The sequence below is a fragment of the Arachis hypogaea genome, chromosome 19 (genome assembly GCF_003086295.3).
Source record: "Arachis hypogaea cultivar Tifrunner chromosome 19, arahy.Tifrunner.gnm2.J5K5, whole genome shotgun sequence".
NCBI classification, from domain to species: domain Eukaryota; kingdom Viridiplantae; phylum Streptophyta; class Magnoliopsida; order Fabales; family Fabaceae; genus Arachis; species Arachis hypogaea.
Window position 1 is genome coordinate 122,419,859 of NC_092054.1, and position 23,212 is coordinate 122,443,070.

General features: G+C 25.5%; 1 protein-coding gene across 1 annotated transcript; it reads left to right on the plus strand.

The window, feature by feature from the left end:
- The first annotated feature begins 7,701 nt into the window (after positions 1-7,701).
- Positions 7,702-9,906, plus strand: LOC112779375 (protein LIGHT-DEPENDENT SHORT HYPOCOTYLS 4). Its single transcript, XM_025823616.3, has 2 exons — positions 7,702-8,797; positions 9,490-9,906. Exons 1-2 carry the CDS (start codon positions 8,156-8,158, stop codon positions 9,499-9,501), a joined length of 654 nt encoding a protein of 217 aa, XP_025679401.1. The 5' UTR covers positions 7,702-8,155; the 3' UTR covers positions 9,502-9,906.
- The last annotated feature ends 13,306 nt before the right edge of the window (positions 9,907-23,212 follow it).

Genomic DNA, 23,212 nt, shown 5'->3' on the forward strand with positions numbered 1-23,212 from the left:
CTCCATTTTCAGTCACTCCTAGTCCTAGAGCGATGAACCATAATGAGTATAAAAGAGGAACTACGTGAAACACGTGAGCCAGGTCAAGTTTTATCATCTTAATTCATTTTCTTTAATGGGGACCAGCTTTTCATTTTCTCTTATATGTATTCATTAGCCGTTGCTTTTTACCAAGTTAAAAAAAAAAAGAAAAAAAAAACTAGCATTAGAATTTTGAAGGCAAAGAATAAATGGTTAGTTGTCAATTATATTGTCACATCACTTATATTTTCACCATATAACATGACTTTCTTTTAAGGTCAATAACAAAATGATGTTAGACCTAAATTTTGATAAAAATTTCTACCTTTTCTTTGTTTTTTTTTTTTTTTTAATTCATTAAACATTAATCGCAGAGTTCATGCAAAGTATGCAAGGCTTTCAATGCCTTTCTTTCAAAAGTGTGTAGAATTTCAGATAAAGTTCTTGGCATCCCAAATACAAGAACTCTACATGTAGTAGTTATATTGCTCATTTATATAATATAGTAGTTAGCCATGCATGCTCATATAAAAAATAAAACTATATCATCTTTTATTTATTCATTTATTTATATCGATATCTAAACTGAATCATAAAAAAAATGAATAATAATAAGACTTGAAGAATTGCAATTAGCTCGTTTAACGCATTGTTTTTTACTTTTAAATTCAAACTCAACCACTACTATAAAAAGTTAAAAACGACCAACTTATTATATAATAACTACTTAAGTAAACCTAGTGTTAGTCGTTATTAATTACTTTATATCCTTATTTTGTTTTCTCTAAAGAAGCTTCAAAATTTTAATGAAATTAACATGTAGAAAGGTAAACTACCGACTGATATAAGTATAAAAATATGGATTTGGATTCTCTAAAGTTTGAATTTCACTTTAAAGAGTAAAGTGTGATCTCTCACTATTTATTTTATAGGTAGGACCAAGAATAAATATGAGAGAAAAACTATTCAAGGGTAGAAAATCACACTTTACTCTCTAAAATACAAATTTAAAATTTAGAAGATCCAAATTCTAAAAATATTACCAAAAATTGTTATTGGATGAGATATAATCTGCATGTCAAATGTATCGCTCTATAAAGAGTATGAGCTGCATAGGTTTTATTCATACATGTTTTTGCCAGACTCTAAAGTAGAATTTATAGCCATTAAGAGAATCCACGCTGGTACCTTTTCAACGACTTGCGTGCGATTTTGTAGGGAAGGAAAAATAAGGTCTTAGTATATGTATAAAAGCAATATTACATCATTAATAAATATTATTATTTTAGATCAGTATTTAATTAATAATAATTGATATTTATAAATATAGAAGTTTATACATAATAAATATATATTTTGTATTTATGTTTAACAGAATTTGTTAGAAAGCAGCCATTAGAATTTTTTAATATTAGAAATATTAAAAAATTATTATAATTTATTATTTTTAATAATTAAATAATTATTAATATTTAAAAGTGTAAATTAAAATATGTTGTTAAATTAATAAATTAAAAAATTAAATTAATAATTAAAAATAATAATAAAAATAATAAATTTTAATAATTCACTATTATTTTTTATTTAAAAAATATAAGCTAATAATAAATAATATTTTGCGATCGATTTTTCCATTATTTTTTCCCTTCTTTAATATATTTTCATTTGTCTTACTCTTTAGTTTTCTTTTGCATGATGTTTTGCAAAAAAAAAAAATTTTTTTATATAAAAGACAACGTGTAAAGTTGAAATTCCAAGTAAAATTTCTCCTCCGTTTTTCTCAAGCATCTTTTTGTACCTTTTTTAAATGCTTCGCTAAAACTGAATTTTTCCTTCATGAAAATTGGCCTTACAACATGTATTTTATTATGATTCAATTAAGCATATGCGGCGGTTTAAAACCGCCAGCTATCCGGTTTAAAACCGCAATCTGTTGAAAATCCTACTGTAGTGCATTGTGAATGTTTTCTCATTATTATGTAATTAATTTTTTTTAATCAAGTTGGATTCATCTAATGGTTAGTTCATTATTTTGTTTAAATTTTGAAAATTTGAAGGCAAATTCTTAGGCTGTATTTATTTACAAATACAAAATATTGAGACAGAAATATAAAAATACAAAATTATGTTTGTCAAATAAGATATGAATAAAGGTATTATGTCCAAAAATTTTGAATTAGTGTATTCTATATCCATTCTAGCAGAAATGACACAGAAATACTAATAAAAAACACAACATTTTTTTTTAATTCTTGTTAATTTTTGATAATTATATTTTTTATTATTATATTTTTCTTCACAAATTTTTTGAATAAAAAATAAGAATAAATTAAACTTTTATAATTTATTCTAATTTATCACCAAACAAAATATAAAGACACTAATTTTGTGTCTTTATTTTTTTGTATCTTGTTCTCAATGTTTTGTTTTGTTCTATCTCACAACTAAATGCAGCCTTAGAATTTATATCTACAACCAATTAATCATTAATCTGTTAGACTAAAAAATACCATAAAAATAAAAAAATTCATTAATTTTTTCTATAAATGTGATCTTCTTTATATTCTTTTTAAAGAGAAAAATAGTATATATAAAGTTGCAGGTTCAAATTTTATCATTGTTATCAATATACCACTAATTATCCGGCCTCGTATATCAAAGAATTTAAATTCAAATTCAAATCTTTCACAAGTTTTGTAGTCTCTGATTTTAATAACAAATGCGCCAATTCAATATATATTACTAATATTAGATTCTAACTAGAATACAAAGTAATTATATATTTCGGTACCTTTAGAAATTGAGAGAAAAAATTATCTTTTTTATATATTATATATTAATAAATTTTGTTATTCCGTATTTTAAAGACACATGTTAAAAATATCATAAAAACTATTGTACTAAACATTATTAATTAAAAATATAAATTTTTTTATATTTTTAATATATTAATACTTTAAAAAATTTTATTATTATATTCTTACATAATATGTTCCCTCAGAACACATGATAATTAAATTTCATCTTAATAAGCCTAATTATACATGTATTTAACACACACAAAATAAATCTTATATATTTTATTTGAATAATATAGGATAGTATACTCAATTAAACTCTAAATAATTAATTTATCACGACTAAAAATTAAGACTTATATAATCTTATAATATATATTTTATGCTTGAATTATTTAAGAGATATAATAAGTGTGCAACATAAGCCTATTATACAATAAGATAAATTACTCTCATTCTCTTTTTTATGCTTAAATATATAATTAAGCGTACGAACTAAGGCTATTATACAATAAAAAGATATTTTACTCTCTATTTTTTTAAAAAAAAAAAAAAACAATACTAGACTAATTGCCCTAAAAAAAAAAAAGTATATATTCATTTTGGTCCTCAAAAAATTTTAAATTGGATATTTTAGTCTCCAATTAAAATTAATTACTCGATTGATTTCATACTCTCCTTCTTCACCTTCACAGTCTTCTTTTCCATCTTTTCCTTCCTCTTCTTTAGCTCCAAGATTAAGCTATGGTGTAATTGTCACACGTATTGCACCTACCTCAACATGTCATGAACTACACACTTCCTAAATCTTTGTGACTGGTACATCCACTTCCTACGCACTTCACCCACCAAAAGCATTCACTTCCACGTCTTCGATAACATCACCTCCAACCCTGTCACGTCCACGACATCCTCAAGACCAAGTTCCACAACTACTCCAAGGGCACACCTTTCTCCACTCTCCAGCAAGCAAAATAGATTGTTGGACATTAGGACATCATGAGAAGATTCTCCTTCAACATCATATGCAAATTCTCATTTGAAATAAACACCGAGTGCTTCATTCCTTCTTTTCTAGAGTCCAAGTTGGCAAACAGCTTTGACCTCGCATCCAAGCTATCAGTACAATGAGCAATATCGCCGTTACTGCTCATATGGAAATTGAAGCGATTACTGAACATTGGTTCGGGGTAGAAGCTGAAGAAAGCAATCGGAGTGGTGAACATTGTGGTCATGGAGATGATAGGGCAAAGGAAGAGGGAGATGGCAACGACGACGACAGGTCTTAACAAATCAGACTTGCTGTCTAGATTCATAGGATCCGTCGAAGACGATAACTAGTTGAGAGACATAGGCATTAGTTTCCTGAGTATGAATTGGTTGAGAACAAGTTGAGGATTTTTTTTTTTTTTTTGTGAACATTAAATTTATAGAGTGTGCATTGTGTAGTTTGAAGTTATAGTGTTAGACTACTAGTGTTATGCGAGATATGATAAAAATTGGAAGAGAACAATGTCGAAATGTTTCCGAACAGAGGAGATTAAGGATCATTTTGTCCTCTATTAGAGTTGTCAGGGACTATTTTGTCCTCCGTTAGAGGTAATGGAGTAAAAGACTTAAGTGATTGACAGAATTAATTATTGTTAGGGACCAATTGAGTAATTAATTTTAGTTGGAGACTACAATATCCCATCTAAAATTCTTTAAGGACCAAAATGGATATATACTAAAAAAAATATTCACCTTCAATAATTGATATGCGAAATTGTTTTTTTTTTTTTTTTCAAGTTAACAGATTTTGCATGCTATAATGGAAGTGGTCGAAGTGGTCATTGACAATCGATAAAAATCGAATTGAAGAAAAGTAGAAACTGTTTTGCATTATTTGCTTCTGGCTAGAAAGCCCAAGTTAATATTTGTCCCAAAAAAAATCTCTTTCCCATAGCTTTTTAAAAATCTAAATTATTAATTTATTATAGTTTAAATTTTTCAATAATGTCATGACCGAATCCTAAAAATATGCATGGTCCCAATAACTTTAATACCAATACGGATCAATACACGTGTCGGTTTCACTTCATGATTTATAAACAGGTGAAGTTTAAATCGAAATATAAAGGTTGTGAAACCCCCCTTTAAATACTATATATGTATAGTAAAATTAACTATTAAAATTAATTATTATTATAAAATATATATTAAAATATAAAATATATATTAAAAAATTAAATAATATATATATATTATATATAAATATATATAATTTTAATAATTAATTCTAATATAATTTTTTTTTTGTTTTTGTTATAAAGACATAAACCCGTCCCTTATTTGATTAATTATATTGTAAAAATAAATGAGTATAGTCTTACTCTTATTAATGAAGAGATAAACCAAACTATCACTATGACGCTTTTCACGCTTTTATTTTTTATATGATGTTTTTTTTTTTTACTAAAAATAGAGAGACTTAAATTCGCGACTTTTTAAGTAAACATGAAGAGATTATATTATTTGAATTATAATTCATTAGCATTTTTTTTATATAATATTTGCAAAGATAATTACCATCAATGTGATATACTACAGAAAAATAAAAGAGTAAATATATTTTTTGTTCTTAATATTTGTGATATTTTTAAACAATATTTTTAATATTTTTTATTCATGTTAAAATTATTTTTTAATGTTAATTCTATTTAAAATATTAAGAATAGTATTAAAAATATTTAAGAGTAGCTTTGACACGAATTAAAAATATTTTGGATAAAAATAAATAAATAAAAAATATTAATAATAAGATTAAATGTTAAAAACATTTTTTAAAAAATTACAAATATTAAAGACAAAAATATAAAATCATGATAAGTAGATTTCGTTACAAATGATTTCTTTTAATATATTTTTTAAAATTTTTAGAATAATAAGTTGTGGATAATGATTTTTTTAATTTTTGTATAATTTTTTTAAAAGTAGAAATTATTAGCAACGATTTTTCTTTTTATGAAAATCAATGGTCGAAATTTCTATTTGTGGAAATCGTTAATAGCATTTCTACGATGAAAAATGTTAAAAAATTATAAATTTTGAAATTGTAGCTAATCATTTTATTAGATTCTGAGACAGTCTAATATTCAAAGAATTTTAAAAAAATCTACCATATTTAGTAAATTCATATCATGCAGTCTAGTATAGAAAAAAAAAATTAACAACGATATGAAAATACGCGATTATTTTACTAATGGCCTGGTTTGATTTAAGAATTTTATTAATTTGTATTTTAAAAATATAAATTAAGAATACTATAAAAAAACATTTTATTAAAATTATTATATTTTCAAAATATGTCTATAAAACATAAGTTAGTTAAATTTTTTATTTAATAACATAAAATATAGAAAAGAAATTTGAGTTTTCCGATGAAATTACGTGTATATTGTCCTCTATATTTTTAGCTTAGTTGGTGGTTTAATCGAAGGACTTTGCCGTCAATGATTTTCATCATTGAAATCATTATAATCTGCACACAGATATCTAGGGATTAGCACTTGTTAAAAAGTAACCATTTTACACCATTTTAATGATGGTGAGTTTCACAAGCCCTACTTGTAGGCAATGTTGTTTCATGATCCCATTCTCAAAGAAGAGAGGTATAGGTCCTACCAACACAACATGAAAGGGCAAATTGGTCATTTCAATTCAGGACTTGTCAATCAACTCATAAAAGAGAAGCAATACAAAATCATATTATTCTCTCTTTTTTATTTATTACTATTATTATTTTTAAAAACCCATTGGCTTTATATCCTGTCTGCATCAATCATCCCTCACAGTCACTTTCAACCTATTTCCATTTCCACAAAAACCCTAAAAGCCAAAACACTTCTTCTTTCTCAATTAAGTCCTTCTAGTTTTCTCTTTGTTTATTATTTTTGTCATTGTGATTGATTCATATTACAAAAAAACTCAATTTTAAATATAATTAAATAATAAAATTAAAAAAAGATTTGATATATTAAACAAATTAATTATAAATTTAAGACAAATTTATCGAATAATATATCTTTGGCAAGTCCTTAAAAAAAGTAAATTAAAATATAAATTAAGACATTTTTATTCAGACGATCAATATTTAACTATCTATATTTTATTTAAAAATAAAAAAAAATTGTAGAAAAATTAACTCAAATAAAAAATAATTTTTTAGCTAAGAAAATAGTTGAAAAAAACTTTTTAAAAATTTAACTAAGAAAAATTAATTTATAACTTTATTTATTTATAAATACTTTAAAAATTCTAAAATTATATTGTAATAGTAATGAAATGACTAATATCAAATCCATCTAATGGTATCGATTACTAATAAAAGAAATTACAAATTCATATATTTTATGAAAAAATTTAGGAAATTAACTAGGGTGTAATTAATTTGGAACTAATTAGTTAAAAAATAATTTTTATTTTTAATTTTAAAATTTAAAAAATTAGCATAGTAGATGGTTGTATTTTTTTTTTTTTTGGATAATAAACTTATATTTTAATTAGTTGATTCTAAATTGACTATCCTAGTTAGTTCCCAAATGAAATCGTTTTATTAATAATAAATATAGTGCATGGTGTCTATATGAACCCACACAATATTTTATAATGTTAACAAAATTTATTATTATATAAGAAAAGGAATACTATGAAGAAAGTAGTTTTTAGAGAATAAGAATAAAAAATATTAAATATTCATATATTGACCATAAATTTTATGTTAAAAATACTTTTACTTAATTAGACAAAAGAAAATGTATAGTATCACTAAGTAAAAAAAAAAAAAATGTATAATATGATTACATAGGGTATAAAGCAAGTATTCTAGGAGTTATCAAAAATCAAAGAGGAAATGAAGGTAGCCCTCTCTTGTAGGAAATTAGGGTACACTCACTAACACTGTACTTTTACCCTTTTCATCTTCTTCCTTCTTCTTCCTTCTTGATCTCTCTCTTCAATACTATCATCCCTATCCCTATAATACTGTTTTCAATTCACTCTCCTTTCTCTTTCTTTCTCTCTCTCTCTCTCCACAACATGCTTCAAAATCCCTGATAAAAAATCTGAAGCCCAACCCACTCTCCTCTCTTTTCTCTCTGAAATCTTCCTTCTTCTCCACACAATAACTGAGTCAACTGTCTTTCCAATAAAGCAAATTCAAAAAGAAAAAACAGTAACATAGAGAGAGAGAGAGAGAGAGAAATTTTCAAGAACACCGAATTATTAAAGATCCAAAATCTTTATCTATATATATAATCTTTTAGATCAGAAGCGCAAGCATTAATTACTGAATAGTCATGAATTCTCTTCAAGAATTTGATTCATCATCAAACACTACTTCATCACTCAACAACAATTTCGGAGTACTACCTTTATCTTCTCCAGCTGCATCATCATCAACCTCATCACCACCGCCACCGCAACCACCACCGCCACAACCACCGTCAACTCCAACCACACTAAGCCGCTACGAGAACCAGAAGCGCCGCGACTGGAACACCTTCGGCCAATACCTCCGGAACCACCGTCCGCCACTCTCGCTCTCCCGATGCAGCGGCGCGCACGTGCTGGAATTCCTCCGATACTTGGACCAGTTCGGAAAAACGAAGGTGCACACGCAGCTATGTCCATTCTTCGGGCACCCGAACCCGCCTGCACCGTGCCCTTGCCCGCTCCGCCAAGCTTGGGGGAGCTTAGACGCTCTGATTGGTCGGTTAAGGGCGGCGTTTGAAGAGAATGGCGGCAAGCCGGAGGCTAACCCTTTCGGCGCTCGCGCCGTTAGGCTTTACCTTCGCGAGGTTCGTGATTCTCAGGCTAAAGCCAGAGGCATTAGCTATGAGAAGAAGAAGCGCAAGAGGCCCCCACACCAACAACAACCGCAACCGCAACCGCAATCGCAACCGCTCCCGCAACCGCAACCACCTTCCACTAATACTAGTGTAAGTTATTTATTACTTACAAGGACACAAAAACCTGCATGTATACTGCATACTTCTTTTCTTCCTTTCTTTCTTTTCTTTTTAAATTCAAAATACTAATTTCATAAGCAAGCCAGATTCTGGCTAGCTATATCACTATTTCTTTAAATGGATCAGTCATATAAAAAATTTTGATTAAGAGATTGATTATTTCAATTATTTTCTTTTCAATTGAGTATTTAGGTTGTAAAATTATTAGTTGTTTTGTATAAAGATTTATCGAATTAATAATTAATATATTAGATGTTAGTCTTACTGATTATTATTAGTGTATAGTTTTTGTAACTATTAACTATATTAACTAATGTCACTAGATCTTGCTTATATTGAGATTTAATGATTGATGAGTTGCTTAACTTTAACTTATCTTGTTATATATCATTATATTATATGGATTTAACTTTTATACATGGTTATGTATTATAACAAGAGAAAAAATTAAATAACTATATGTTTTATACTTATTCATCTGGACAAATCATTCGAATTAAAAAAAAATGTTATGTGAAAAAAAAATTAATTAACCAATAAATTGATATAATATATGTGTTATTTAATTTATTTTTTAATATATATTTTATATTTTAACATGTAAATTGATTTAATGGTTGATTTTGGTATATAAGTGATACTTTCTGTATTTGGTTATGCAGATGAACTTGTGATTTGAGAATGGGGTTAGAGCGATGAAGCATGGGGAGACTATCTACTACAGGCTTTGGAAGTTGATTAAAAAGGTGCAACCTAAACAGCAGTGTTGTTGGGTGGAAGAAGCAGTGATATCGGGTAAGTTGAGAAAGCAGTAGCAGTAGTAGTAGCAGCTTGTGATGAAAAGACTCATGTTAAATTGAATCAATCAATGAACGAACCAAGGTAAGTGAGAACAAGGGGCTGTGTTTGTGACAGAACAATACATCGTCCAATTTGTAGTAATAAAAAAAAGGAACTTGTCTATGTTCTTTTTTAAGATCCTATATTATTTATATTTTTATATAATATATATTACCAAACAAATAATATTATTGGATTTCAACATCTTATGCCAGTTAATTAATCACTTATTCCGCCTATTATTGTGTTGTATATTATATTATTGTAGTAGCTAGTCATCTAGCATTATTTTTAATTGTTTAGTAGCTAGCTAACATTATGCATTTAGATTTTTAGACCAATAAATTTAATTTGGTGATTATTGGTTCATGTTTTTGGAAGATTTGATAGTTTGCTAGTACCCTGTTAGTTTAAGGAATTTATGTGGTTTCATACTTTGGTTTATACAATTTTCTCATGCACAGTGTTAGACATTTAGTCAACACAATGCTTCTTATATACTGTCATGCAATTTGAAGCATCGTTTAGTGTCTTGGAGTTTGTGCACAAAGAAAAAACACACACACTCTCTCTCTTTGATTCTAGTGATATATACATGCGTGTGTGTATATATATATGTCTAAATTCAGTGAGAGAAAAGATATTGCACTTGGTGCTAGACAATTTTGAACACTCTTATAATGATGCTATTTATTTTCTTTTGGTCAAAGGGTGAAACTTGTACACTGGAATCATACTATATACACACAAGATTTATAAATCAAACCATTTTTATATGTATTTGTAATTCATTAGTTTCTCATTCTAAATGTGATTTATGACCCTTGATTCAATTTCACTGGCACTCCTTTAATTTCTTATGTCTATGTATAAATAATAAGTGCTATGCCAACAAATGAGTTGGATAACCACTACCATTAATTAACATGTATTTCTATACAATTGAAAAAGTATAATACATGACATAATCTCTTTAAATTTTTTCCTTGTTAACATTATTATGTTGTTTAACTTGGGCATTGATGTAGCAATTTCTGTACACCTTGTTTTAAAAATGAATTAAACATAATGGCTTTTGTTAATAGGTGTTTTAAGAGTATTTGGTAAAGGCTATTTTTATATATTTTATAAAATAATTTTTTATAAATAAAATATCATTTTAATCTCTAACGTTTGGTTTAAATTCAAATTTAATTATTAATATTTTAAACGTTCTATTTCAATATCAAAAAAATTTAAATGGGTTTAATCTTGTCCCACATTTAAATTTGACATGGATCATTAGCATATTTAAGAGCCAATGTAACATTATTCGAGTTAAATTTAACGGTAGGACAATATTAAATTCGTTTAAAAATTTTTTAAAATTTAAATAGAACGTTTGAAATCTTATGTACTAAATTAAGATTTAGCTCAAACGTTAAGTATTAAAATAGCACTTTACATTTTTCTTAAAAACTAAATTTTTTTATTTCCTAATATAAACTTTCTATATTTATTACCACTTTGAGTAGATATATAGTATCCTTTTGATCCATGTATAACTTAGTTCATCTAATGGGATGAAGTTTTGAAATTGTTGTTGTTACTATATATACATTCACTCAGAAAAACTCTTTTGTAATATATTTGCTTATCTTTAATTTTGTGCCATTGTTGATTACATCATTACATATTGTGAAAGTATGCTAAATTTTCTAGCTGAATTATGATTTGTTCTAAATGAGTATATGCATGAATTATACTAAATTGATACAAACATGATATATATCATGCATGTAGAAATAAAATTGAGAGAAGCTCATAGTTAGCCCCAAAATCATTGAACCGTGTGTGCAAGGAAATCAAATCAATACTTAAATAGTAAATAATAAACATTAAACTTGAATTCTTTGTTTACACATTTTGGATACAGTGACTTGTTATATAAATACACACACATTCATAAAATCATAAAATTTTCAATGGTGTTATTACTTTACTCTTCAATATGAGAAATCATATGTTAATTAAAAGTAGTATTATTTTCATTAGTAGATACATGGTGCATAATTATATTGGCTTAGAGATCATATAAATTGGGATTCTCAATTACAACTAGCAGAAATAAAATGCTGGCCATTCATACGGATACCCTACTTGTGTCGAAATGTTTCCATGTTCAATTATAAAAAGTTAAAAGAATGTGCAAAGAATTTGTTAAAGCATTGTCTTTATATATTAGTTTTTCTTTGTAGTAGTGGGTTTTACTGTGACACAAAATCATGTAAGCAAATAGGGCCACTGGCTTTGATTCTTACTTCTCCCATGCATTCTCAATTTCTCAAGTATGATTTAGAGATATATTTATTTATATGTTTTTTATTTGACAAATTTAATTCTTTGGAAAAAATAATTATATAGTATAATATTAGAGTTTATATGACTTAAAAAGAAGTTATTTATATAAAAAGATGTATTAGAAATATCATTCATGTGCTTTTTTTCCATTATTTTAAATTTTTTTAAAATGATATTATTATTATTATTATTATTATTATTATTATTATTATTATTATTATTATTATTATTATTATTAATTGAGCTTATAATGATGATGAAGGTATATATGTATATGAAGTTTGGTTAACTTTTCAGTTTGTTATTTTAACTGAACTATTTTGTGCACTGAGAGAATTGGGGAAAGATTACTACCGAATCTTAGAGTCCTTCATTGTTCCTAAGAACACTACTAGTGCGAAGTAAGTTATAGGGGAAAAAACATAATGATAGTCACTAATTGGGTATTAGTTGAATTTAGAATACAATTCTTGCACTATGAATAAAATCAACTTTGGTTGATTATTAAGCGCTTAATTCTCTTGTTTATCTAAACAAATATTGAAAATTTAAGTCTCGCTTTGTATATATCGTAATTTATTTTTTACAAATCTTTAAATAAGATTTTAATCTATGATGAATTAATTTTTAATATGTTAAATTGAGAGATACTATATAAAATTAAAATAATAAATTATTTAATTATGAGTAAAATATTTTCATTCTTAAAATTTGTTTAAAATTTAAAAAGTATCTCTAAATTTTATTTTAATTTGTTTTAATTTTATTCTAAAAGCTTTTAAATTACATCAAATATATCTTTGACGGACTAATTTTTCAAAAAATTTAGCACCAATTTAGTAACAATTTTATAAGAATAATCTTTAACACAAGCAAACTAAACATAATTGTCATGCATTATTACTAGATTAGTCATGAACTTTGTGAAAATTTAGCTGTCGGGATATATTTGATGCAAATCGAAAACTTTAGAGATAAAATTAAAATAAAATAAAACTTAGAGATATTTTTAAAAGAGTAAAGTATACCTTTTGTCCCTGAAATTTGGCAAAAGTTTCAAAAATATCCCTAAGTCTTATTTTGTTTCAATTTTGTCTCAAAAGTTTTCGATTTGCATCAAATATATCCTTGACGGGTAAATTTTCAAAAAAATTAAGACCAATCTAACAATAATGCATTAAAATTATGCTTGATTTGCTTATGTTGAGGGTTGTTCTTATGAAATTGTTGTTGAATTGATCTTAAATTTATTGAAAAATTAGCCGTCAAGGTATATTTGATACCAATCGAAAACTTCTAGGACAAAATTGAAACAAAATAAAATTTAAGGGTATTTTTAAAATTTTTATCAAACTTTAGAGACAAAAAATATACTTTACCTTTTTTAAAATTTTTAACAAACTCAAAGACAAAAAAGAAAATTACTTTATCCTTTAATTATTTATCACCGTTGTCACTGCTCCTTTTTTTTTTTCCAAATAAAAAGGTTTAGTTCTTCCAACTATTTTTCAGTTTACTGTAAATTAAACTTTAAATATTTACTTTCTCTGCGAAAATAAAATAAAGTAGTAATCTTTTAAGTTTCTGAACCGCTCCTACAGTACTAGCTGAGAAATCATTCTTTGAATGTACCTTTTTGTTATCTATATATCTAAATAGAAATGACTGAGTTTATGGCGTGAAACAGCTTTATATTCATCAATCCTAACAATTGACAGGATAGTTGAATTCACCAAATTTGTAATAGGTTTAGTTATCCAAGTATCAATAAGATGAAACAATTAATCTTCAGCTTTTGTTAACTAGCTAGTGCTCTTTTTTTTTTTTTTTTTTGCTTACAGGTGCTTTAAAAAAATTATTAGCTTTTCATATTATAATATAAATACTTTTTTTCTTTTAGTTTTTAAATACAACTTATTATATCCCCTAACAAGAGTCTTTATTTGTTGGCTAAATCCTTGAAGAAGAGCAACAGAAGTTATTAAAATAAAACATAAAAATAAATAAAAAAGGCTTAGGGTATACATTAGAGCTAGAGATTAGAGTAGTTTATTACTAATTAAGCTATTTTTTAATTGAGATTCTTTAAAGTAAAAAATTAATAAAATAATAAAATAAAAAGTTAATAATTATTTAAAATTAAAATAATAAAATACATATTTTATAAAAATTATAAAATTAATGATGATTAATCTTTTATTTTATTAACTTTCTAGTTTTAGAGTATTTAAATTCTTCTTTTTAAGTGGGTCTGCGGTCTGCCTATAAAGCTAGCCCAACCACTAAGTTCTTGAAGTTCATAATAATGATAGGTCTTGTTGGATGGGGCCGAAATTGTTTTGAATTTTCTTCATCTCTATATGAGTAATATTATCCTTTTATAAACCACCTCCAATCAAATTAATAATAACATCTAAAAATTAAAATAATTCTAGTCATAACTGATTTTTATTATATTAAATTAAATTAATTAAGAGATTAACAAAAAAGACTTAGATGTAGTGTAGCATTATTATTAAAAGAATTAATAAGTTCTTTGACCTCCTTCATAAACCGTACCCCACCTATACTCAGGGCCTGTTTAGGAAAATTTAAAAATAAATTTTTTAAATTTTTGACTTATAAAAAGTAGTAATATTAATATCTGGTACAATTTTTAAAATTAAATTACAATTTTTTAAGAAGTTATTTAAAAACTTATAGAGAAATTAAAAAAATGACTTCTCTCATAATATTATTATTTTTTATTATATTTCTATAAAATAAATACTTTTAGAACTAAAAATTCAAATATAAAATAATTTATTTATAAACTATTTTTAATATAATTATTTATTATTTAAATTATATTTTCAAAAATAACTTAATTAAACTATTTATTCAAATTGAGCCTTATTCATGGAGAGTGATTACTTTGGCATTGAATTTAAATCTTGTTTTAAGTTTTGCTCACTAATCAAGTTGAGTCGATCTTGTGATTTATTTTCTAAATTTTGGTTTTCCATTTTTTTTTTGGGTTATTTTCCTGATTTTTCAAAATGAATATAATGCCATGGGACCCTGTACGTAGTTTTATTGCTGACTTAAATATAGTTGCATTACTTCACATTCATAGATTTAATCAAAGATGAATCGTACCTGTTTATAACGTGGTGTATATATATATTGTATGTATAAGCTAGCTAGAAGATTGAATGAAACCAAAAAAAGAATTAAAATCATAAACTTGAAAGGAAAGTAACTCAAGCTTATAAAAAGCTTTCATTAAAGGTAACCTAACTGAACCACCAAACCTAAAACAAGAACCGCCTTCGCAATAAAAGGTAACCACCCCCACATTTTGAACAGTTTGCACTAATAGCTCTAAATAACAATAACAAAAATTAGAGAAAAAAGAAAGAAAGAATGAAACGGTGGAAAGTGCTGCGTGTGTGGATGGCCGGGGAGCAGCGAAAATGAATCCTCCCAATTATTTAAAAAATTAAGAGTATAAAGTGTAATTTTTAATTTTTTATTATTTTTTTTATATTTATTTTTTATTTTACTTATAAAATTAATAATAATAAATCACATTTTACTTATTCAATTGTTAAAAAAATAGAGAAAATCCATTCCTCACGAGTAGCACCATTTCAACTGCCAAATCAGTTCTTCTAATTTCTTGGGGATATCCTCATTAATTAATTTCAATACTGATTCGTTCAACTAATCAATTAACTTCTTTGATTACTGACAAAATAACATCAATTCCCCATGATGCATTTTTTTTCTTTTCATATATAAATACAAAATCTCACGCTAGTATTTGTGTAATTATATATCATAAATAATAATTTAAGACTAAATGTGATATTTAAAACATCTTTAATGAAGTATTTCTAAAATATTATTTTTTATATTTTTAAAAAATAAATTAATTTAAAATTAAAATTTAGATTAGAATTGATTTATAAAATAAAATTAGTATCACCTTAGAGATACAGTAATTCCATCTTAATAAAAAATTAATAAAATTTTGTTATTTATATAAAATGTTGATGAAATAATTTAAAATAATATAAAATTTTAATTGGACTAATACTAATAAGCTTTGAAGGAACAAATTTTATTTTTAGTTTTAAATTACTATTTATGATATATGATCTTATAAATGTTCTTGTAAGACTCAAAATAAAATGAAATTAAAATTAGTATTGGAGATGTTCTTATCATTTTAATATTTAGTCTCAATTCAATTTTATATTATTTTAATTGTTTTATCAAGATAATTATAAGTGACAAAATAAATTTTATTAATTTTTTATTAAAATAATTCTTAAGATAATACATGTTTCAATTTTAAATTAGTTCATTCCTTATAAATATAAAAAATAATACACCAAAAATACTCAATTGAAGTTATTCTTAAAACTAACATTAAAGAGGCTCTTATAAAAACACAAATATTTTGAAAACACTTCTCGAAGTTCGTCAAAGTAATTTTTTTTTATAAAATACAATAAATAAAAAGGAGTGAAAATTAAACTTTAAATTATTAAATTCATAAGTTCATATATTTATATATACGTGGGATGAGAAATTCTAACATTCACACATAAGTTCATATGTTATTTTTAAAAACCATAAAAAAATAAAAAACTTAAAAAAAAAGTTAGAAATAAAAAAAATTAAAATTTTCAATCATTTTTCATGTAGATTAACATTCTAGACATTTTGGTTTAACTTTGTAAGGCCAACATTAATTGTTTATATAGTCTTTCACTCTTTCTCTTTCTTAGTTCTCTCTGATTTGTTAATTTATTGTACTAATACTACTTAATTATATACAATTTTTTATTTTCTAATTTTGTCTTTTTGATATTATAATTCAATTATATATTATTTGTTTATGTTTTTTAAAAGGTTCTTCATCATCGTAAAAACAAGAAAAATATAATACAATTTCCTTCCAATTTAATCTATTTAATCAAAATGATTATTTTGAAATTTTTTAAAATTTTTAGAAATTATTTTGAAAATTTTTAATATAAACTCTTTAAAAATTATTTTGTATTTTACTTTTGAATCAAATTGAAAAAAAAATTATGTTATCTAATAAAGATAAATATTAAGATTGTTTTGTGTAGTTTAAAATTTATGGAGCTAAAGTATCTATTTTTAAAAATCTCAAAAAATAATTTGAATAATTACTCCTATTTAAGAAGATATTTCAAAACAAAAATGTAAAAGAGAAAACATGTTTATTATGAGAAGAAACGAGAAATAAATTTCTAGGTAGAACTTATACAACCCGAGCGTTATTGACCCTTGTTAACTATTTTGCTTGCATCTACTTGCTCTCTCTTAGTTTAAGCCTTTCATTGATCGGGAGGAAAAGAAAAAAAAATGCACAAATATAAATATAAGAAATAAAGTGGATGGAGTAAATTATTATTTTGGTATTTAAAAGATTACATTTTTAACAAAATATACAGATCCTAAAAAATGAAATGACATATTAACTTTTCAATTATTATTTTCATCGAACAAAATACATTAAATATAAGGAGACATACACTAGAATGCTCTAAGAGCATCTCCAAATATTTTATTTTTGTTCAATTTTATTTTGAATTACACAAAATATTACATAAATATTTGTTGGATCATATATTATAAAAATTTATTTGAGATTTAATGTGAAATTTATCACTCTAATACTTAGTCTTAATTTAATTTAAATTTTATATTATTTGTAATTATTTTAGATAAATTATAAAAAATAATTAAAATAAAAATTATAGAATTACATAATTAATAATTATATACCATATTTAAAAATATTACACATTAATAAAAATAAACTTTAAAATATTATTTAAATCTTATTTAATTAAGCATAACAATAATAAAAAAAATACATGTCTGAGGCATTACATAATACATATTTTGGCTCATTGTATTTAGAAATAAAAATTTCAATGTAAAAATTAGAATTTTATAGATGTAAAGATTGAGAATTTTATGTATTTGAATAGGGAGAGAAATTAAAATTTCGTAAATAATAAAAAAAACTTAGGTTAAATTAATTTGGATATATTTTTTTACTAAATTAATAAGAAGATAATGAAAAAATATAATAATGAAATACAAGAATATAGCTGAGTACAACTTGTTTATTTTCATTGAGCCTTTGTCACAATTATAACAATAACAATATTCAAATGAATATTTAATAGATTATACAAGTAATAATATTTAATTGGTCTTTCTTTAAAATAATAGGTTTCATTTATTTATTTATTTATTTTTCAAAGGAGATCTCATCATTTCAAATATTCAAATATTGTATCCAATGTAAATTTTAGTTTTAAATCAATTACAATTAAAAATTACATTAAAAAGTAGGTGAATTCTATCCAATCCTTTTTATTTTAAAGAATAAGTTATTCTTTATTAGTTGAAATAAGTTGATTTATCATAATTAAATTTAACCATTCATCTAATTTAAATTTTGATAAGTTAACCAATAAAGTATAATATAATTCTTTTTATAATTTATAAAAATCATTAAAAAAATTCTATTTTATAATTTTTTTTTTCAAGGCACATATTTATTAATCATTTTCAACCAAAAAATTCTAAAGAGTAAAACAAATAGATAAAAAATTCTCATAATGCTATTGCTTGATAATTTTATCTTTTTTCCTTCGTATTTTTCAAAAAAAAATTCATTATTCTTACAGAAACGAAGACAATTTAAAAAAAAAAAACTGTTAAAGTTAGGATTGTTGACAACAGGAGAAAAGAAATAAAAGATAAAAACTATACAATTTACATACAATTTAAAATTCAAATTCAAATTCAATTAGATGAAATTAAGGGAATTTATTTTATAAAATATGTTATTATCTCAAAATTTTTTATGATTTTACATGCTTATATATCTCAGTTTATTTATTCAGTAAATTCATTCAACATGTACAACTCTAATTAAACTATAATTGAAAATAAATTTTATTGTAATGGAAGATTTTTTAATAACTATCAAATATATTATATATAAAGTTTTTTGAAAAATATGAAAGAAGTAGAGAGAATTATCATCAAGATATAGTGTTTTGAGAATTTTTAATGTCTCTTGAATTTTCTTTATATTTGTTTTTTTTATTTTTTGAATTTTTTTGTTGGAAATAATTAATAAATAATATGTGATTTGAGAAAAAATAAATTACAAAATGATATTTTTTAAAATGATTTTTATAAATTACAAAAAAAATATACCATAGTTAATTAATTGGATGATCAAAATTTAGATTAATTAAAAAGTTAAATTTACCATAATAAACTAACATATATATTTTAATTAATCATACTTTGACATATAATAAGAGTAGTTTACCTTTTAAAATAGAAAGGGTTGGATAAAATTTACATAAAAAATATTCTATTGAAATTGCTCTAAAAATAAAAATTTGTTTTCTTTTTTTTTTTTTAATTTACGTAAAAATGTGATAATTTTACTATCCAAATTTGATATTTTTGCTATATGTGAATTTATTTTATTCAATTTTTTTAAATAAATGACAAAAGATTTAACAAAAAAAAAAAAAAGTCAAAATATCAAGTTTTGCCTAGTTTATATATATACTTTTTAAATTACTATATGAATGGTTCTAAGAAAAATTTGGATCAAGTGGATGAATTATTTGCTAATTGCTACTTATGGAAAAGTTATGTAAAGAATCGTGTGTGTGGTCTAAGAACTATGGATGAACCACCCATCACAGTAACGGTGTTATGACTTATGATTAAGCTAACGGGAGTGGTGGAGCTTGAAGAAATTTTTTGGCACGGCAAAAAATTTGGCCATAAAAATTATATAATAATATTTATATTAAAATAAAATTTATAAATAAAATTATTTTTAAGTTTATTACTACAATGACAATAACTAAATAACTATATAAATATATATTATAAAATATTTTAAAAATTTTAGAATTAAAATTATAAAATAAATAACTATATAGATAAAAAAATAATTTTACTATAACTAATTTTAACATTAAAATTATAAAATGATAATGAAAATCATAAATAATAATGAGAATAAGATTTTAATTTGTATAAATAAGCCAATAAAATTTTTTAATTTATAAAAGTCTATTGAAATTCAAGTCTAAGATATTATTGTAAAATAAATAACTATATAGATAAAAGAAATTAATTTTATTATAATTAATTATAACATTAAAATTATAAAATTTTGTTGATAATGATGAGAATAATAAATAATAATGATAATGAGATTTTAATTTGCATAAATAAATCAATAAAGTCTTTAATTTGTGAAAGCCCAGCTTAACGTAAAAGTGTGAGACTTAAACTAATTGAGCTATATTTGTTCTTTTGTATTAATATTACTAACTCTTTTATTAAAATTTTCGGGAGGTCATGGCTCCCATTGTTTGAATTAAGCTCCTCCGCCTCTGACTGTTGGGGTTTTAGGATTTTAAATTGGGATTGAAATCATAATAGATCACATCAGTCTTTTTCTTTGTTATATATGCCATTTCGTTTATCACATTAGACCAAAATATTAATAGACCACATCTTAATCGGACTTTTTTAATTTATATTATTTAATATAATATTTACGAAAATGTATAATCTGTAAGGTATTTATGTTTATCCGTAAATAGTTATATTCTGGGTACAGTCCCCAAAAGCACAGTAAACAAACATCTTAGGTACACTGATTCGACAATATAATATGAGTTAGAGTCGCTCAACTCTAGGTCAACACTATCTTGCAGATCGACGAAGTAAATCGGCCTCGTCGGGACCGGGACTGCATGTGATATTGAAGAAGATGGCCCAAAACTACCAACCATGTCAGAAACCTCCGCATACAACTCCATCACATGTTGTGGCATTAATCAAACATTATACTAACATGCTTATCTTCTTCAACTGAAACGTCCTATTAATAAAACCTCCACTAGGTAGCGTTGATAAGAATCTATATGCTACTCGGCCAACCTCCTTCGAACCGATTGCTCTCATGTTGATTAAGATGACATTCTTAAGCGCATTTATAGAATCAATACGGAAAGTGTACATCATCACAGTTGAATTACACTCAAATATTACTTCCTCATCACCATTTCTAATAATTCCATTGAGATAAATTACTACAAAAAAATTGATTACTAGCCATTTTTTTAACAAAGAAGGAAAGAAAGAATAAATAGAATAAAGATGGATGTAGAATGGATTGCACAAGAAGTTGCATATATAGATGTTTTCTGTTATGTATCTAAGGTACATAGATCCCTATTTATTTAAGCACGTATCCTGGTTACAATGCCATCATATTTATTATGGCTGTATCTCGGATACAGCACTATAAAATTTCTTAAGGCTCTATCTCGGATACAGTACACCCGACTTGTGCACGTATTTTTATATTACTTGTATCCCGAGTATAGAATACTCGAATTATACTTTTCTAGGTTTTCGTACCGCTGTATTCAGGATGTGTAAGGTTGATGTAAATATTATATTTAAATAATTTAAATAAAAAAATCCTATCTTAATCCACAAATGAATATTTTTGGTATGTTTTTAAATTATTAAAAATTATTTTTGTTAATAACAAAAGTGAAATACATTTTATCAATGTCAGAATATTTGAAAAGTATTTTTTTATTAACTATAAAATTTATTTAGAAGGTCAAAATAATCGTATATTCTTTTGGTTTTTGGTTACAATAAGAGATCAAAGCCAAAAAAAAGGGATAAAAGATAAATAGGTCCCTGAGCTTTTATTTCATGGATATTTAACTCCCCCAGGAATGAAAAATACAAAACGATCCCTGACCTCTCAAAATACCATACAAAATGGTCTTTCCGTTCAATCTGCTTCGCAACACGTTACGGATTCAGATTACCTGGCGCTTATGTGGCGTAGCAATGGGTATGTGTCTCCAAGATGGTGTGAACAGGGCTGACGTGGTCGATTGGAGAAAGTAATGGGACGTTGTGGTCCTTGGGCACTAAGACGACTTCGTTTCGGAAAATGTTTTTTAATAGTTCTTATGAGATATGCCAATGCTGCCCATATCAGTTACAAACAATTACAGGAAACCCTAAGACTAACCTTTTCCCTCCAAAAAATACAACACTTCGTCTCCGTGTTGTCGTCGTTGCTGTTCTGTGAAGCAGTTCCATTAAAACTTTGTGGTTATACCTGTGTCTGCCGTGGAGAGTGGTAAGTACATTGTTGTTCAAATTTGTTCTGCTTATGCCCGTTATTTGTTATCAATGTCGTAGGATGGGACTGATAGGGATTGTAAGTGATTGTCGTAAGTGATTAGTTGTGGGGTTAGTCATTCGTCAGGTATTGTTTAGAGAGGTTTTGGAGATTTTGATAATAAGGGTTGGTTTTGTGTTGTGTTGTGGATTGAAAAATTTTGCAGATAGTTGATGTATTCGGTATTCCCGTGTTTCATCATGGGGGTAACTTTTCAAGGGCACCTACTGGTGAGTTAGTCTTTCTGCATGGTCAAGTTGAGAAGTTTCCTCTGATGGACATGGATTTTGTCAATTTCAGAGATCTGGTCATGATGTTCAAAGGACTGGGATATCAATCGTATAAGGAGGCTTACTAGTATGATCCAAAAAGTAAAGATATGGACTCAGGTTGCATGTACTGAGGGAGGATGCAGGGATCAACCAAACGTGACAGGCTAAGTTGAGGAACAAAGACACGGAAGAGTTTTACATTCTTTTTACCATCCTGTTGACCAACCTGAGATTGCAGATGATGATTGTGAGAAAAATGATGAGGTTTAGGAAGAAGTCGATCCAAATGACTTGGAGAAGTTGGATGACTCATCTACTGATGATGATAGCGATGGCAGTGAGGAAGATGAGCTGTATAAACCACCACCAGCTGGTTATAAAAGTGGGAATGAGAGTGGTGAAGATGATGAAGGCAGAAGGGTTAGAGCTAGCAAAGGGAAGAGGAAACAAGTGTCTCCATCGTCGAGGAAAGGGGTTGAACCCAAGGAGAAGCAGAAAAAAAAAAAGTAACACATGAGTTTAAAAGGCAGAGATTTAAAGCAAGAAGGGTGGGCTCATTTGAAAAAGGTTCCTCAAGGTCTATTGGGCCTGCTAAATAGCCCAGCACAAGTAGGCCAGAAAGACAGCCCAATAAAT

Excerpts from the sequence above, each read along its gene's own strand:
- LOC112779375 (XM_025823616.3), top strand. The coding sequence starts at position 8,156 with ATGAATTCTCTTCAAGAATTTGATTCATCATCAAACACTACTTCATCA.